This window comes from Procambarus clarkii, chromosome 13, assembly GCF_040958095.1.
Source record: "Procambarus clarkii isolate CNS0578487 chromosome 13, FALCON_Pclarkii_2.0, whole genome shotgun sequence".
Taxonomy (NCBI): domain Eukaryota; kingdom Metazoa; phylum Arthropoda; class Malacostraca; order Decapoda; family Cambaridae; genus Procambarus; species Procambarus clarkii.
Window position 1 is genome coordinate 29,391,793 of NC_091162.1, and position 15,670 is coordinate 29,407,462.

The 15,670-nt window shown below is 42.5% G+C and overlaps 1 protein-coding gene across 1 annotated transcript in view; it reads left to right on the top strand.

Annotated features, from left to right (window-relative positions):
- Positions 1-15,670, top strand: part of LOC123757291 (transforming growth factor beta receptor type 3) — a 720,483-nt gene that overhangs the window by 476,543 nt on the left and 228,270 nt on the right. Inside the window, 1 exon segment of the mRNA XM_045740847.2 lies at positions 6,688-6,814. Coding sequence (XP_045596803.2) covers positions 6,688-6,814 — 127 coding nt within the window.

The window sequence follows — 15,670 nt, forward strand, 5'->3', positions numbered from 1 at the left end:
CATAGTTCTTTCTCACACTCCTATAGTTCTCTCCTATCTCACTCTATTATTGCTCTCTCTCGCTCAGCTTGCTATTCTCCCAGTACACTGTTCTGGCTTATATTGACCTCAAACCACACACACTAATTAATATTGTAAATAACGAATTCAAAAAGGTCCACCCATGGATATCAACCAACAAACTCAACCTAAACATAGACTTACTACATTGTACTTGGAAGTAATTCATCAAATCAAATTCAACATTTGATAGACAATGTTAATAGCAATAAAAATTTTGGATAGTTCCTTAGCGTATACATGGACAAGAAAATAAACTTTAGTCTCCACAAAGGGGTCTCGTAGCCTGGTGGATAGCGCGCAGGACTCGTAATTCTGTGGCGCGGGTTCGATTCCCGCACGAGGCAGAAACAGATGGGCAAAAGTTTCTTTCACCCTGAATGCCCCTGTTACCTAGCAGTAAATAGGTACCTGGGTGTTAGTCAGCTGTCACAGGGCTGCTTCCTGGGGGTGGAGGCCTGGTCGAGGACCGGGCCGCGGGGACACTAAAGCCCCGAAATCATCTCAAGATAACCTCAAGATAACAACATATAGCAAAATAAAATCTCAAAAACGGTTGGGATAGTCTCTAAAATCAGATATTATGTTCCAAACTCTGCTCTCCTCTCACAATGCTATGTGCTAATATATCCCTATCTTATAAATGGTATCTGTGCAAAGGGCTCATCCACTGCAAATTATCTCAAGCCCATCATTATCCAGCAAAAATCTGCTATCAGAGCAAAAACAAACTCTGTCTTCAAACAACACACAGCCTCTCTGTTTAAATCCCTAAGAATGCTAAACATACACTCACTCCACACATTCTCATGTGCTGTTTAAATATACAAAATCTTGTTCCTAAATGCTAATCCTGATCTGTAACTCTTCCTTGTCAAATGTAATAGAACCCATAATCACCACACCAGTAATAAATATATCTTTGATATCTCCGGATTCAAGCTAAATCTGTGCAAATACTCAGTACAAATAAAACCAGCGTTGAATGTAATGAAACGCCGTTTTCTGAGTGAGTCCCAGAGGCTCCTCGGAGCTATCCAGGATGACAGGGATAGTCCTAACTTTTGGCATCACTCAATGTGGGTGAAATTCTAGGCCTATTGGGGGCCACGGCCAGAACCTGGCCCCCTCAGAGAGGCATGAGGAGCAATGGACTATAGAAATGGACATGTGATTTTGGAGCATTCTATATCTGCCATTGAGCGGGACAGGCACCCAGAAAGGTAAGCGCCCCAAAACAAACCCCTATTCTGGTGAAACCAACGAAAATAACGAAACAAGTGGACAGAACTCCCCAAGGGAAAATGAGCAAACAAGCATGACATCACACGAGCCGCACGTCAGCACAGCTTTCCCCTTCACAAGAGGAGGAAGGGGGAGCCCCAAGACCCTCATGCCAGCAATCCACACCTCAGTTCCAAGGCTGGATATCAAAATACGCAAAAAATGCCAACCAGAGGGAGGATGCGGGGGGGGGGGGGTTGCCAGGGGAGTCTCCAGGACTCTCCCAGAAAATGGCGTTTCATTACATTCAACGCTGGTTTTCTGGTGGGAGCCCCTACGGCTCCCTGTAGCTACTTCACCAAAGACTAAGGAAAGAAGGGGACGTTCCTGGGAGGTGGTTGATGCTCCACACCTCAACTCGAAGTCAAGACAGGCTGCAGCCGCCGACCCAAAGCAACACAGGCTCGATTAGGCCCAGGAATGTTTATGAGGTAACCTGCTTGATACCTGCTTGATGGGGTTCTGGGAGTTCTTCTACTCCCCAAGCCTGGCCCGAGGCCAGGCTCGACTTGTGAGAGTTTGGTCCACCAGGCTGTTGCTTGGAGCGGCCCGCAGGCCCACATACCCACCACAGCCCAGTTGATCCGGAACTTCTCATAGAAAACAGTACAGTTTTCTCTTGAAGATGTCCACAGTTGTTCCACCAATATTTCTTATAGTCGCTGGGAGGATGTTGAACAACCGCGGACCTCTGATGTTTATACAGTGTTCTCTGATGGTGCCTATGGCACCTCTGCTCTTCACTGGTTCTATTTGGGACACCAAGGGGAGGGACCTTGGTTACACACAAATCACAATTGCGTGATGCATCAAATGAACAAATCCACAAGGGCCGTGACGAGGATTCGAACCTACGTCCAAGAGCATCCCAGACGCTGCCTTAATCGAATGAGCTACGACATGGTATAAGAATTGCAACCAGAAATTCTACTGAATTTACTTGGATCCTGCAGCCTCTCCGAGACACAAACCAGGATTTTACACAATTCCCCAATGCACTCGAGCTATGTCAATAGGCCATTCTACCTCTTCGCTCTTACTTCATTACACACAAAAACTTGGTGCCTTCACTTCGGGACACTTGGTGAGGGACACCAAGGCAGACCCCCTCCCCCCCCGCCAGGACAAAAACAAAAAGAAAAGAAAAGAAAAACCTCACAAGAGGACAGCGTACCCAAAGGGAACAGAGCCGGCTGCTGTTATAAATGAAAACTAGCTACACAGTACCCGGCTGCTGTTATAGATGAAAACTAGCTACACAGTGCAAAACTACCACTTAACCCCAAGGCAAACAGGAGCATAACCCCCCAAAACACTTGGGGCGGTCAATCGCCAAGCAGCGAAAGACCAACAGAGGTAGACCCATGGTAACTTGTGGAACTTTGATGCATCACGCAATTGCGATTTCTGTGTGTAATGAAGTAAGGGCGAAGAGGGAGAAAGGCCTATTGACATAGCTCGAGTGCATGGGGGGAGTTGTGTAAAATCCCTAGTTTGTGCCTCGGAGAGGCTGCAGGATCCAGTAAGTTCAGTAGACCTTCGGTTTCAACTCCTTTTGACCATGTTGTAGCTCAGTCGATTAAGGCAGCGTCTGGGATGCTCTCAGACGCAGGTTTGAATCCTCGTCACGGCTCTTGTGGGTTTTGTTCATTTAACTTGTGGAAGGTAACCCCAAGCCCCTTGGCGGTACTTACAGGGCACTTAGGGAAGGGAGCCCTAAGCACATGCAGCCCGAGTACCATGGAATAATTCTCTCAGTTCGCACACCACAAAAGAGAAGTACTGAACCCAGGCACAGCACAAAGAGAATCTGGAGCTGGAGCCACTACGACCAAGCCTTATCCCATCAACCGAGGAACTGAGGTGTTGAGTGCCGGCGAGGGGTCTGGGGCTTCCCCTTCCTCCTCCCGGGGGAGGGGGAGCTGCGCAGATGTGCGGTGCGGCTCGTGTGACGTCATGCTTGTTTGCTCATTTTCCCTTGAGGAGTTCTGTACACTTGTTTCATTATTTTCGTTGGTTTCACCAACGTATGTTTTGGGGTGCATACCTGCCTGGGTGCCTGTGCCAGTCGATGGCAGATATAGAATGCTCCAAAATCACATGTGCATTTTTAGTAGGCCATTGCTCCTCATGCCTCTCTGAGGGGGCCAGGTTCTGGCCGTGATCCCCAGTAGGCCTAGAACTCCACCCACGTTGACTGATGCCAAAAGTTAGGACTACCCCTATCAGCCTGGATAGCTCTGGGGAGCCAAAGGGGCTCCCCCCCAGAAAGGGACCTAGTGTAGAGAACTCACACCCTAATGAATTAAAAACTTGTCCAACCTATGCCTTATTCTAAAGTAAAACCAAAAAGTACTTAATTTCATCCTCATAGTTTTACCTCCTGCTTCAAACTCACACTGTATCTTGTGCTACCCACTTCCCCAATATTAGTATTTATTGCATGCAACTTCACCAGTGTAATCATTGCCATCAATTTATATCGTAGTTATAAAGTTCAACATAATGTTGAACTTTAATGTTGCTACAATGTACCTATTAATAATCTTCAAATTTTGCTTGAATGTACCCATTGATAATCTTCAAATTTTGCTACAATGTGCCTATTAATAATTTTCAAATTTTGCTACAATGTACCTATTAATAATCTTATCTGTTAGATTAAGGACCTGCCTGAAATGCTGTGCATGTTAGGGGCTTTGCAAGAATGTAAAAACACGCATGTTATTTACTCTCACAAACCCAAACACAAATAGTGAGCTACACAATCCAGGACAACATGGATTTAGAGCGGGCAGATCCCTGTCTGTCACAGTTACTCAACCACTATGACAGAATCACAGAAGCTCTAGAAGAAAAACAAAATGCAGATGTTGTATACACAGACTTTGCAAAGGCGTTCGACAAATGTGATCATGGAGTGATAGCACACAAAATGAGGTCAATGGGAATAACTGGTAAAGTAGGACGCTGGATACTCAATTTCTTGTCGAACAGAACACAAAGAGTAACAGTCAATCAAATAAAATCGAGTCCAAGCACAGTTAAAAGCTCTGTACCTCAAGGTACAATCCTTAGCACCGCTACTGTTCCTTATTCTCATATCAGATATAGACAAAAATACACATCACAGCTTCGTGTCATCTTTTGCAGATGACACAAAAATCAGCATGAAAATGACCTCTGCTGAAGACATTGAAAAATTACAAGCAGACATCAACAAAGTTTTCGATTGGGCAGCAGAAAATAACATGATGTTTAACAGTGATAAATTTCAGGTACTCAGGTATGGCAAAATTGAGGATCTGAAACATAATACAGGGTACAAAACACAATCGAATCTGCCCATAGTAGGAAAACAGCATGTCAAGGATTTGGGAATAATGATGTCCGATGATCTAACGTTTAGTGAGCATAACCCAGCAAATATTGAGCCAGCCAGAAAAATGATAGGATGAATTACGAGAACTTTCAAATCCAGGGATCCCATCACAATGGTTGTACTCTTCAAGTCACTTGTGTTGTCCCGTCTCAAGTACTGCTCATTACTCACTTCCCCCTTCAGAGCAGGAGAGATTGCTGAAATAGAGGGAATACAGAGAACATATATGGCACGTTTAGACAAGATAATGTACTCTCTAGAAAGAAGACGAGAGAGATACCAAATAATATACATGTGGAAAATACTGGAGGGCCAAGTACCAAATCTACACAGTAAAATAACAATGTACTGGAGTGAAAGATATGGAAGAAAATGCAGGATTGAACCAGTGAAGAGCAGGGGTGCCATAGGCACAATCAAAGAACACTGTATAAACATCAGAGGTCCATGGTTGTTCAACGTCCTCCCAGCGACTATAAGAAATATTGCCGGAACAACCATGGACATCTTCAAGAGAAAACTGTACTGTTTTCTAAGAGACGTTCCGGATCAGCCGGGCTGTGGTGGGTGTGTGGGCCTGTGAGTCGCTCCAAGCAACAGCCTGGTGGACCAAACTCTCACAAGTTGAGCCTGGCCTCGGGCCGGGCTTGGGGAGTAGAAGAACTCCCAGAACCCCATCAAGCAGGTATGAAGCAGGTATCAATGTACCTTCTTCTATATAAATAAATAAATAGATAAATAAATACATAAATAAATAAATAAAATAGACATTACCATATTTATCACCTAACTCACTGTTCTGGCTCACACTACCATAGTTCTCTTGCAGCTCACTGTTCTGGCTCACAGTGCCATAGCTCTCTTCCAGCTCACTGTTCTGGCTCACAGTACCATGGTTCTCTTGCAACTCACTGTTCTGAATCACAGTATTATAGTTCTCTACCAGCTCACTGTTCTAACTCACATTACCATAGTTCTCTTGCAGCTCACTGTCCTGGCACACACTACCATAGTTCTCTTGCAGTTCACTGTCCTGGCACACACTACCATAGTTCTCTTGCAGCTCACTGTCCTGGCACACATTACCATAGTTCTCTTACAGCTCACTGTCCTGGCACACATTACCATAGTTCTCTTACAGCTCACTGTCCTGGCACACACTACCATAGTTCTCTTGCAGTTCACTGTCCTGGCACACACTACCATAGTTCTCTTACAGCTCACTGTCCTGGCACACATTACCATAGTTCTCTTACAGCTCACTGTCCTGGCTCACATTACCATAGTTCTCTTACAGCTCACTGTTCTGGCTCACATTACCATAGTTCTCTTGCAGCTCACTGTTCTGACTCACACTACCATGGTTCTCTTGCAGCTCACTGTCCTGGCTCACATTACCATAGTTCTCTTGCAGCTCACTGTTCTGACTCACACTACCATGGTTCTCTTGCAGCTCACTGTCCTGGCTCACATTACCATAGTTCTCTTGCAGCTCACTGTCCTGGCATGCACTACCATAGTTCTCTTGCAGCTCACTGTCCTGGCATGCACTACCATAGTTCTCTTGCAGCTCACTGTCCTGGCATGCACTACCATAGTTCTCTTGCAGCTCACTGTCCTGGCATGCACTACCATAGTTCTCTTGCAGCTCACTGTCCTGGCATGCACTACCATAGTTCTCTTGCAGCTCACTGTCCTGGCATGCACTACCATAGTTCTCTTGCAGCTCACTGTCCTGGCATGCACTACCATAGTTCTCTTGCAGGTCACCGTTCTGGCTCACCAGTTCTGTTCTGGTGAATGAACAATAATCAAAACACCATACTGTAAGGAAAGGTGTGGTTATGCTAGGGTTTAAGAACTCCATTCACATAGCTAATTCAACAAAATTAAAGCCATGTTTTTATTTATTTTCACTCAGGGTATTATACTTTTTTGTTAACAAATGTCTTGTTTTGCAGATGATGAGTCAGATGAAGGGTGTGGCACAGAGGTCCAGGATGACAGTCCCGTGGCTAATTGCTTTGTCTCAGTGGAACAGCCAATTTCTGGTTGCTACCACCATAACATGCTTGGAGAAAGCCACAGGTTCGTTTACTCATATTTCATTATCTTATATAAGCAACGCTACAACATAGATAGAAATATAGTATTCATGCAGTATTCCCATCCAATGGGAAAATTAAATGTCAAAAATGTCTTAAATGTCAAAACTTCCACACACTGGAATAGGCCAACTGACTGCTTAAGCATACAAAGTCTGTCTGAAGCATGTGCCTTTGCGGAGGGTCAGAAAGAGGACCACTCAAGAAAGAGATCGCAGATAACTCGACTAAAGAAGGACAAAAATCAGAGTAATGTTTAAGTAGGCACAAATTTTGCAACAAAGAAAAATAATTCTAAACAGGGTGGTAGAAGAAACAGCAAGCGCTGAAGGGATCATATGAGTCTGAGAAAATGGAACTGGAACAAAAAGCTATACAAGAAATAAAGAAAAATCCACAATATTTATCACATATGCAAAATTAAAATAAAATACATCCTCTAGTATTGGACCTATACTTATAAGCAAAAGTTCGTTCACAGAGGATGACAAAGAAATTGGTGAAATCCTGAAGACCAGTATTAGGCTATGTTTAGCAACCCAATAAACAACATGAAAGTGGAAGATCTGGACAGCTTCTTATGAATACCATACAAACCCCAGACAATATAACTGATATTAACTCAAACACAGAAGTTTTTGAAGAGAAAGTGAAAAAGTTTTCATGCACTCGGCCCCAGGTCTGGACTCGTGGAACTCTATATTCATAAAAAAATATAAAGTACCAGTAGCACGAGCACTCAGTGTAATATGGAGAAAGAGCTTGGATACAAGGGAGATACCAGCAACTCTTAAATCAGCAGATATAGCTCCTCTGCACAAGGGGGAGGGGGTAGCAATGATGTGGTAAACACTATAGACTAGTTGCACTAATATCATATATAATAAAGTTTTTGAAAGAGTGATTAGGAATCAAATCTCCAGTTTTATGGAAAACAATGAACTTCACAATACAGGTCAACATGGATTTAGAGCGGGAAGATCCAGTCTTTCACAACTACTCAATCACTAAGATAGAATCACAGAAACATTAGAAGAAAAACAAAATGCAAATATTGTATACACAGATTTTACAAAGGCATTTAATAAGTGTGACCACTTAGTGACAGAATAGAACTATTGAGGAGTAGAGGTGCCATAGGCATAATCAGAGAGTACTGTCTAAACATCAGGGGTCCACTGCTGTTCAACACCGCCCCCTTGTTACCTAACAGTAAATTAGGTACCTGGGAGTTAGACAGCTGCTATGGGCTGCTTCCTGGGGGTGGAGACCTAGTCATGAACTGGAGAACAAAGGCAGAGGTATTCAAGAGGCACTTGGACAGGTTCTTGCAAGAAGTGCCAGACCAACCATGCTATAGTGGATATGTGGACCTGTGGGGCCACTCCAAACAACAGCCTGTTGGACCAAGTTATCATAAGTCGAGCCTAGCCTCAGGCCGAGCTCGGGAGTAGAATTCCTGAAACACTCTCTAGGTATGCTCCAAATAGCCCTTAAAATAAAGTGAGATCAAATGGGATAATGGGGAAAGTGGGGCATTGGATTTTCAATTTCTGTGAAACAATGCAAAGACTAACAGTCAGTCAAATAAGATCAAGTCCACGTGCAATAAAAAGCTCTGTACCCAAGGGCACAGTCATTGTACCACTGCTATTTCTTGTTCTTATCTTGGATATTGATTGTTGTCGCCAGAGGCGGCAAATTTATTGTGCACCCCATACTAATCCTGTAAGCGATAGCGCAAAAGAATTACAGAGGGCACAAAAGGTCTTTATCAGACCTCATTATTACATTAACAATTACATCTATCCTTCACACCTTATAATTACAATGTCAGCTAGTTACAGAGAATGTTCTATTTCAAGTGCTATTTACTGTATTTCCATTGAATCATTATACATTAATGGTAGGTCTTATGGCAAATACCAAATTGTTTGAGCAATGGAGATATTACAGAGTCATATGGGAGTTGCTGTTTGTTATTGTTAGTAATCACAATACACTACAGTAAAACCTCGAGTGACGACTGCCTCAATTGGTGAGCATTTTGGGTAACGAGCGCCCAGACCGCCGACAATTCATCTCTTAATGGCGAGCACTCATTTGAATAACGCCAACACCACATAGTGGGGTCATGCTGCTTCTCGCACATTCTCGGATGCCTCCAATGATGCAAATAAATTATGTTTGTTTTTGTTTAACCCTTGGGCCGCTAGGAGTCCAAATGGCTTCAACACCCACAGGCGCAATAAAAAAAAAAAAAAATTCTTTCGTCTTATAAAAAAGTGTTCATTTGTGTTCCCTGATCACGGGGGAAAAAAATCGTAGGTGGCATATTTTAGCCGCAATAGGGTAAGGAAGTCTGGCAAAAAAGGGGCGTTGACAGAGCCTTCGCCAGACGAGGTCTACTCCGCCCGAGCTGTCAGGCGGCAGTTGCCACAAATATATTATTACCTAATTATTTCAATGTCTCTGATTTATTTTTTCTTTGCATTTTTGCAGTAATATTATTCAATAGTGTATATTGTGATATATTTATATAATTAAATGTGTGAACCATCGCTGTACTCAAAATTATGGTGTGCATATTAGTGATTCAATTATTATGTTCATAAAACAATAAACAAATAGTTTTGCTGTTACTACACTATATACACAAGTTATATATAAGTATCTGCATGTTTTGCTCACCAAAACAAACCACTTGGTATTGTGAGTCAAAATGCAATGAGGAGTGACCGCCACACACCAGCCAGCCACTCATTGCACCACCCTCCCTCAACAACACCTCACTCGCCCTCATTCTCCTCCCACAATACTGTTTTTGCATTTATTCACTATACACAGACGTTATAAATAAGTATTTACATGTTTTATTCACCATAACTGTACATCTAAGCTCTGATGGTGAGTAAAGGCAATAAGATGTAGCTATTCGCACAGTCAGCTGGTGGCGGCCGCCCTCAGGGTCAGATGCACTAATATTTCTCCTCCAACAATATTGTTTGTGGTGTTATTACGCTATATACACACATTATATATAAGTATCTACCCGTTTTATTCACCATACCTGTACAAATAAGCTGGTATGGTGCCCAAAGACCATAGTGGCCACTAGTAAAAACATGATAAGTCGTGTAGACGACGCACCTCCCTCACCTAAATGGCGGCTCCCAACCTATTCCTATTGCTGTTATTACACACTATACACACATTATATATAAGTATCTACATTTGTGTTCACCATAGCGAAATACTAAGCTGGTATGGTGAGTGCAGTCAATAAAAGGTGGCCACACACAGTCAGAAGATGAAGCCACCACCCTCCCTCCTACAGCATTACTCCTCCCTCCATGGAGCACAGCGCTAATTATCACCACAATCCTGCTATTATCAGAATCCTGGTCAGTTTTATCATAGTCAGGGGTCTTCTGTAATACAGTTCTATAATCGCAAAATACAGTGGTACCTCGCATAACGAATTTAATCCGTTCCATGTTCGTCATGTGAAACAGACGTCATACAAAACGAGTGTCCCCCATGTAACCAGTGTGATGCACTGTGTTTATTGTGAAATTCCCCCAGTGTGCATGACATCAAATGTTCCTCAAAATATCATTTTTCTTTGCAAAATGATAAATTACCATCCCTGAACATGTCTATGTAAAAATAATTACCAAATTCCACTTACTTTGGTTGTGAGGGCGTGGACAAGGTGCGCTGTGACGTCATCAGGGGCTGGTCGCCCGTGTGTGAAGCTCCCAGACACGGTCGCGCAGGCCATTCAAGCACTGCGAGTTGCCACAAATATATTTTCAAATATTTTTTCTATGCATTTCCAATGCGGTTTTATTTGTTTCTTTTATCGTATATGATGCATATTTGTGTCCTTTACAATATGAATACAGTAGAATGTTCATAATTTTCCATGAAACTGTGATACATGTGTCAGTAATGTGTCCACAATAAATGTTTATTGTCACAATATTACGTGGTAAAAATTCACTAAAATTACAATATGTACAGTTTCACATACTATTTACACAGTAACACACTGTATAACACACTCAGTACTTTGGAGGTGCGTAATAGTCAACGAAGTAGTCCATGGTACACAGCACGACTTTGCTCTCCTTGCACCAGCTACAGATAGATTTTCGTTTCCTGTTTCATCGTTCTGTGTGCTTACAAATAACGCAGTGTCCATCAGTCAGGAAGAGATTCAGGTATTCTTGAAAATATCAGTGAACAACACCACCATGGAAGCCGCTAACACTGTTCATCTATGCTACTTGTATCAGATGCATCATCACTGAACTCAGAAAACGATTCATCTATGTATCATCTATATAAATTCGAGATGGCAAGGGTGGGGCTCAGAGCTACAACTGGATACGTTCGCTGTATCATCCTCATAGGTGCTGTATGACTGGCATCCGACCGTTGTGTTAAGCCCTTATTGCGCCGAGCTTCACCAATGTTATGACCCTTATGTTCTTCAAACAATAGGGTCTGAATTGCACCGACTGAGCGCAGTCTTTTAACACCGTGTGGGACAGGTGTTTGAGAGCCAGAGGCACATGTGCCACAAATGGTTGCTCACGCAGTACTAACCCAGCCAGCAGCCCTAGTCTTTCATATTCGTTATAGCAAAAGGTTCGTTCAGTGTTTGTTGGGTAGGCTGCTCCATTATGACAATCTTTCTTTGTTTCAAATGTGTTCCATTTGTTTTGAATTTGTCACTTACGTCTCAATAATGGAGCAGCCTACCCGACAAACACTAAACAAACTTTTATGGCATTTGTCCATTTTTCAAATTGTTTCAACAGTTCTTTTATTTTTCGTTTTTTTTTATTTAAGAAACATGGAGCAGCCGACCTGTAGACCACCGAACGAACCTTTTTGACATTTGTACTGGTTTTCAAAATTCTTCATTTTTTTTATTATTTACGTTCTTTGTATGTAAGAAACATGGAGCAGCCTACCTGCCAATCACCGAACGAACTTGTTGCTATAAGACAAATGAAAAATAAATATTGAACACATTTGAAGAAAGGAAAATGTCATAATGGTTTATTCAGTGTATGTAAGGTAGGCTTCTCCATTATTGAGACGTAAATGACAAATACAAAACAAATGGAACACATTTGAAACAAAGAAACATTGTTATAATGGAGCAGCCTACCTGCCGAACACCGAACGAACCTTTTTGACATTTGTTGTATATCAGACATTTCATTTCTTTTTTCCTACAAAAACGTCAATGCTTTGCAACATCTCAGCAGTCACCCTTTTATATCCCAGCATCATTAGCATCTTTAAACAAGAACAACATAATTTATGTGCATAGTCGGAGGCGTCTTAGAATGTGCAAGAAGCAGCGCGACCCCACCATGTGGTGTTGACGTTACTCAAACCAGCGTTCGTCATACGGGACGATTTGACGCTGATCGGGCCGTTCGTTACCCAAAATGTTCGTCTTTTGGGGCGATTGTTATGCGAGGTACCACTGTAATTGCATGAACATATATATTTTGACATTTTTAACCCTCAAACCGCGCATATCATATATAAATGATATCAGTGACAAAACCGAAACCGTGCACATCATTTATATATGATTTAGTGTCTAGCGCTATAATTTAAACTCCCCGCCTGGGATAGGGGCAGCTATAGTACAGCCACGACCGATAGTTGCCAGATGCCACCTAGAAAAAAAATCCAGGCCAACATTCTTGGGTGTTACAGCGTCAGTATTGAGCAAGCCACCAAGGCTGGCGCACGCAGCACAAGCTCACAGCACCGCTGTTCAGCTTGTGGACCACAGCATCACCTACAAATACCATAATATAAATGATACTGCTATTATTTAGCAGTGATAGTATTACTGAAGCCCCCTGACTGTGATAAAACTGACCAGGATTCTGATAATAGCAGAATTGTGGTGATATTTAGCGCTGTGCTCCATGGAGGGAGGAGTAAGGCTGTGGGAGGGAGGGTTGTGGTGTCGTTTTCTGACTGTGTGTGGCCACCATTTATTGACTGCACTCACCATACCAGCTTAGTGGTTCGATATGGTGAACACAAATGTAGATACTTATATATAACGTGTGTATAGTGTGAGATAACAGCGAGAGGAGTAGGTTGGGAGCCACCATTTTGGTAAGGGAGGAGCGTCGTCTGCACGACTTGGCATGTTGTTTACTGATGGCCACTATGGTCTTTGGGCACCATACCAGCTTATTTGTTCAGATATGGTGAATAAAACAGGTAGATACTTATATATAATGTGTGTATATAGCGTAATAACACCACAAACAATATTGTTGCAGGACAAATATTAGTGCATCTGGCTTTGAGGGCGGCCGCCGATCAGCTGACTGTGTGAGTAGCTACGTCTTATGGCCTTTACTCACCATACAAGCTTAGATGTACAGTTATGGTGAACAAAACATGTAAATACGTATATATAACGTCTGTGTATAGTGAATAAATACAGAAAGAGTATTGTGGAGGTGAATGAGGGTGAGTGAGGTGGTGTTGAGGGAGGGAGTGGCAGTGAGTGGCTCGCTGGTGTTTGGTGGTCACTCCTCGTTGCTTTTTGACTCACAAGACCAACTTAGTAGTTCGTTATGGTGTACAAAACATGCAAATACTTATATATAACCTGTGTATATAGTGTAACAACAGCAAAAGTATTTGTTTATTGTTTTATATTTTTTTTTTATTTTTTTTTTTTTGTTATGAACATAATAGTTGAATCACTAATATGCACATCATAATTTTGAGTACAGCGATGGTTCACACATTTTATAATATAAATATACCACAATTCACTGTATGGAATAATATTACTGCAAAAAAACTAAGAAAAAATCAATCAGAGACATTGAAATAATTAGGTAATAATATATTTGTGGCAAATGCTGTCCTGACAGCTCGGGCGGAGTAGACCTCGTCTGGCGAAGGCTCTGCCAACGCCTCTTTTTTGCAACACTTCCATACCCTATTGCGGCTAAAATATGCCACCTACGATTTTTTTGTTATTTTTTCCGTGATCAGGGAACAAAAATGAACACTTCTATAAGACGAAGGAATTTTTTGGATTTTTTTTTTTTGTTGCGCCTTTGGGTGTGAATTCCATTTGGGCCCCTAGCGGTTTGAGGGTTAGGCGATGCTGTGGTCACAAGCTGAACAGCAGTGCTGTGCGCTCATGGTGCATGCGTCAGCCTTGATGGCTCGCTCAATACTGAATCTCTCACACCCAGGAATGTTGGACACGATTTTTCTTCTTGGTGGGGTCTGACAACTATCAGTCGTGGCTGCACTATAGCTGCCCCTATCCCATGCGGGGCATTTAAATTAAGGCGCTAGACACTAAAACAGCTATTAATGTGCAGTATTGTGCGGTTTCGGTTTTGTTACTGAAATCATCTATATATGTTTTGCGCAGTTTAAGGTTAAAGATGCTAATGATGCTGGGATATAAAAGGGTGACTGCTGTGATGTTGCAGAGCATTGAACTTTTATGCAGAAAAAAAGAAATTAAATTTTTTGATAACAAATGTCTAAATGGTTCGTTCGGTGTTCGGCAGGTAGGGTGCTCCATGTTTCTTAACCCTTAAACTGCGCAACGCGCCTGCAGGCTCACGTCTGGTTTGCGCAACGCGCCTCTGGGTATTTGTATTTTTCACGTTCCATTCAAAACTCCCGCGGCTACATGGGGTTCACATCAGCTTCCTCAGGGCTCTTGTAAACAGACGCCATCTTTAGAAAAAATCGTGGTCCACATGTAGTTATATATAAGTATCTGCATGTTTTGTTCACCATAATAAACCACTAAGTAGCTATTATGAGTCAAAAAGTAACAAGGAGTGACCGCCGTGTACCAGCCAGCCACTCACGCCCTCCCTCAAGTTATCTGACTCACCCACATTCTCCTCCCACAATACTGTTTCTGCTTTTATTCACTATATACAGATGCTATATATAAGTATCTACATTCGTGTTCACCATAACGAGCCACTAAGTTGGTATGCTGAGTGGCAGTGGCAGTGACAGGCAGTGGCAGCCCACCACTGGCTGCACTCCCTCCCTCCCTCACCTCACCTGACTTGCCACCATTCTCCACCCACCATACTGTTTTTGCTTTTATATACAGACGTTATATATAAGTATTTACATGTTTTGTTCACCATAACTGTACATCTAAGCTTGTATGGTGAGTAAAGGCACAAAGACGTAGGACCTCACACAGTCAGCTGATGGTTGCCGCCCTCAAGGCCAGACGCACTAATATTTCTCCAACAACAATACTGTTTGTGGTGTTATTACGCTATTTACAGACATTATATATAAATATCTACCTGTTTTATTCACCATACTTGTACAAGTAAACTGGTATGGTACCCAAAGACCATCGTGGTAACCAGTAAACAACACCGTCATCTGCACGGTGGTGTCGTGCAGACGATGCCACCGCCCTCGCCAAAATGGCGGCTCCCAACCTTCTCCTCTTGCTGTTTATACCCTCTATACACACATTATATATAAGTATCTACATTTGTGTTCACCATAGCGAACCACTAAGCTGGTATGGTGAGTGCAGTCAATAAAAGGTGGCCACACACAGTCAGAAGACATCGCCACCACCCTTCCCTCCCACAGCATTACTCCTCCCTCCATGGAGCACAGCACTAAATATCACCACAATCCTGCTATTATCAGAACCCTGGCCAGTTTTATCAGTCAGGGGTCTTCTATAATAATATCATCGCTACATAATAGCATGAACAAGTATATTATGGCTTTTTTAGGCGATGCTGTGGTCACAAGCTGA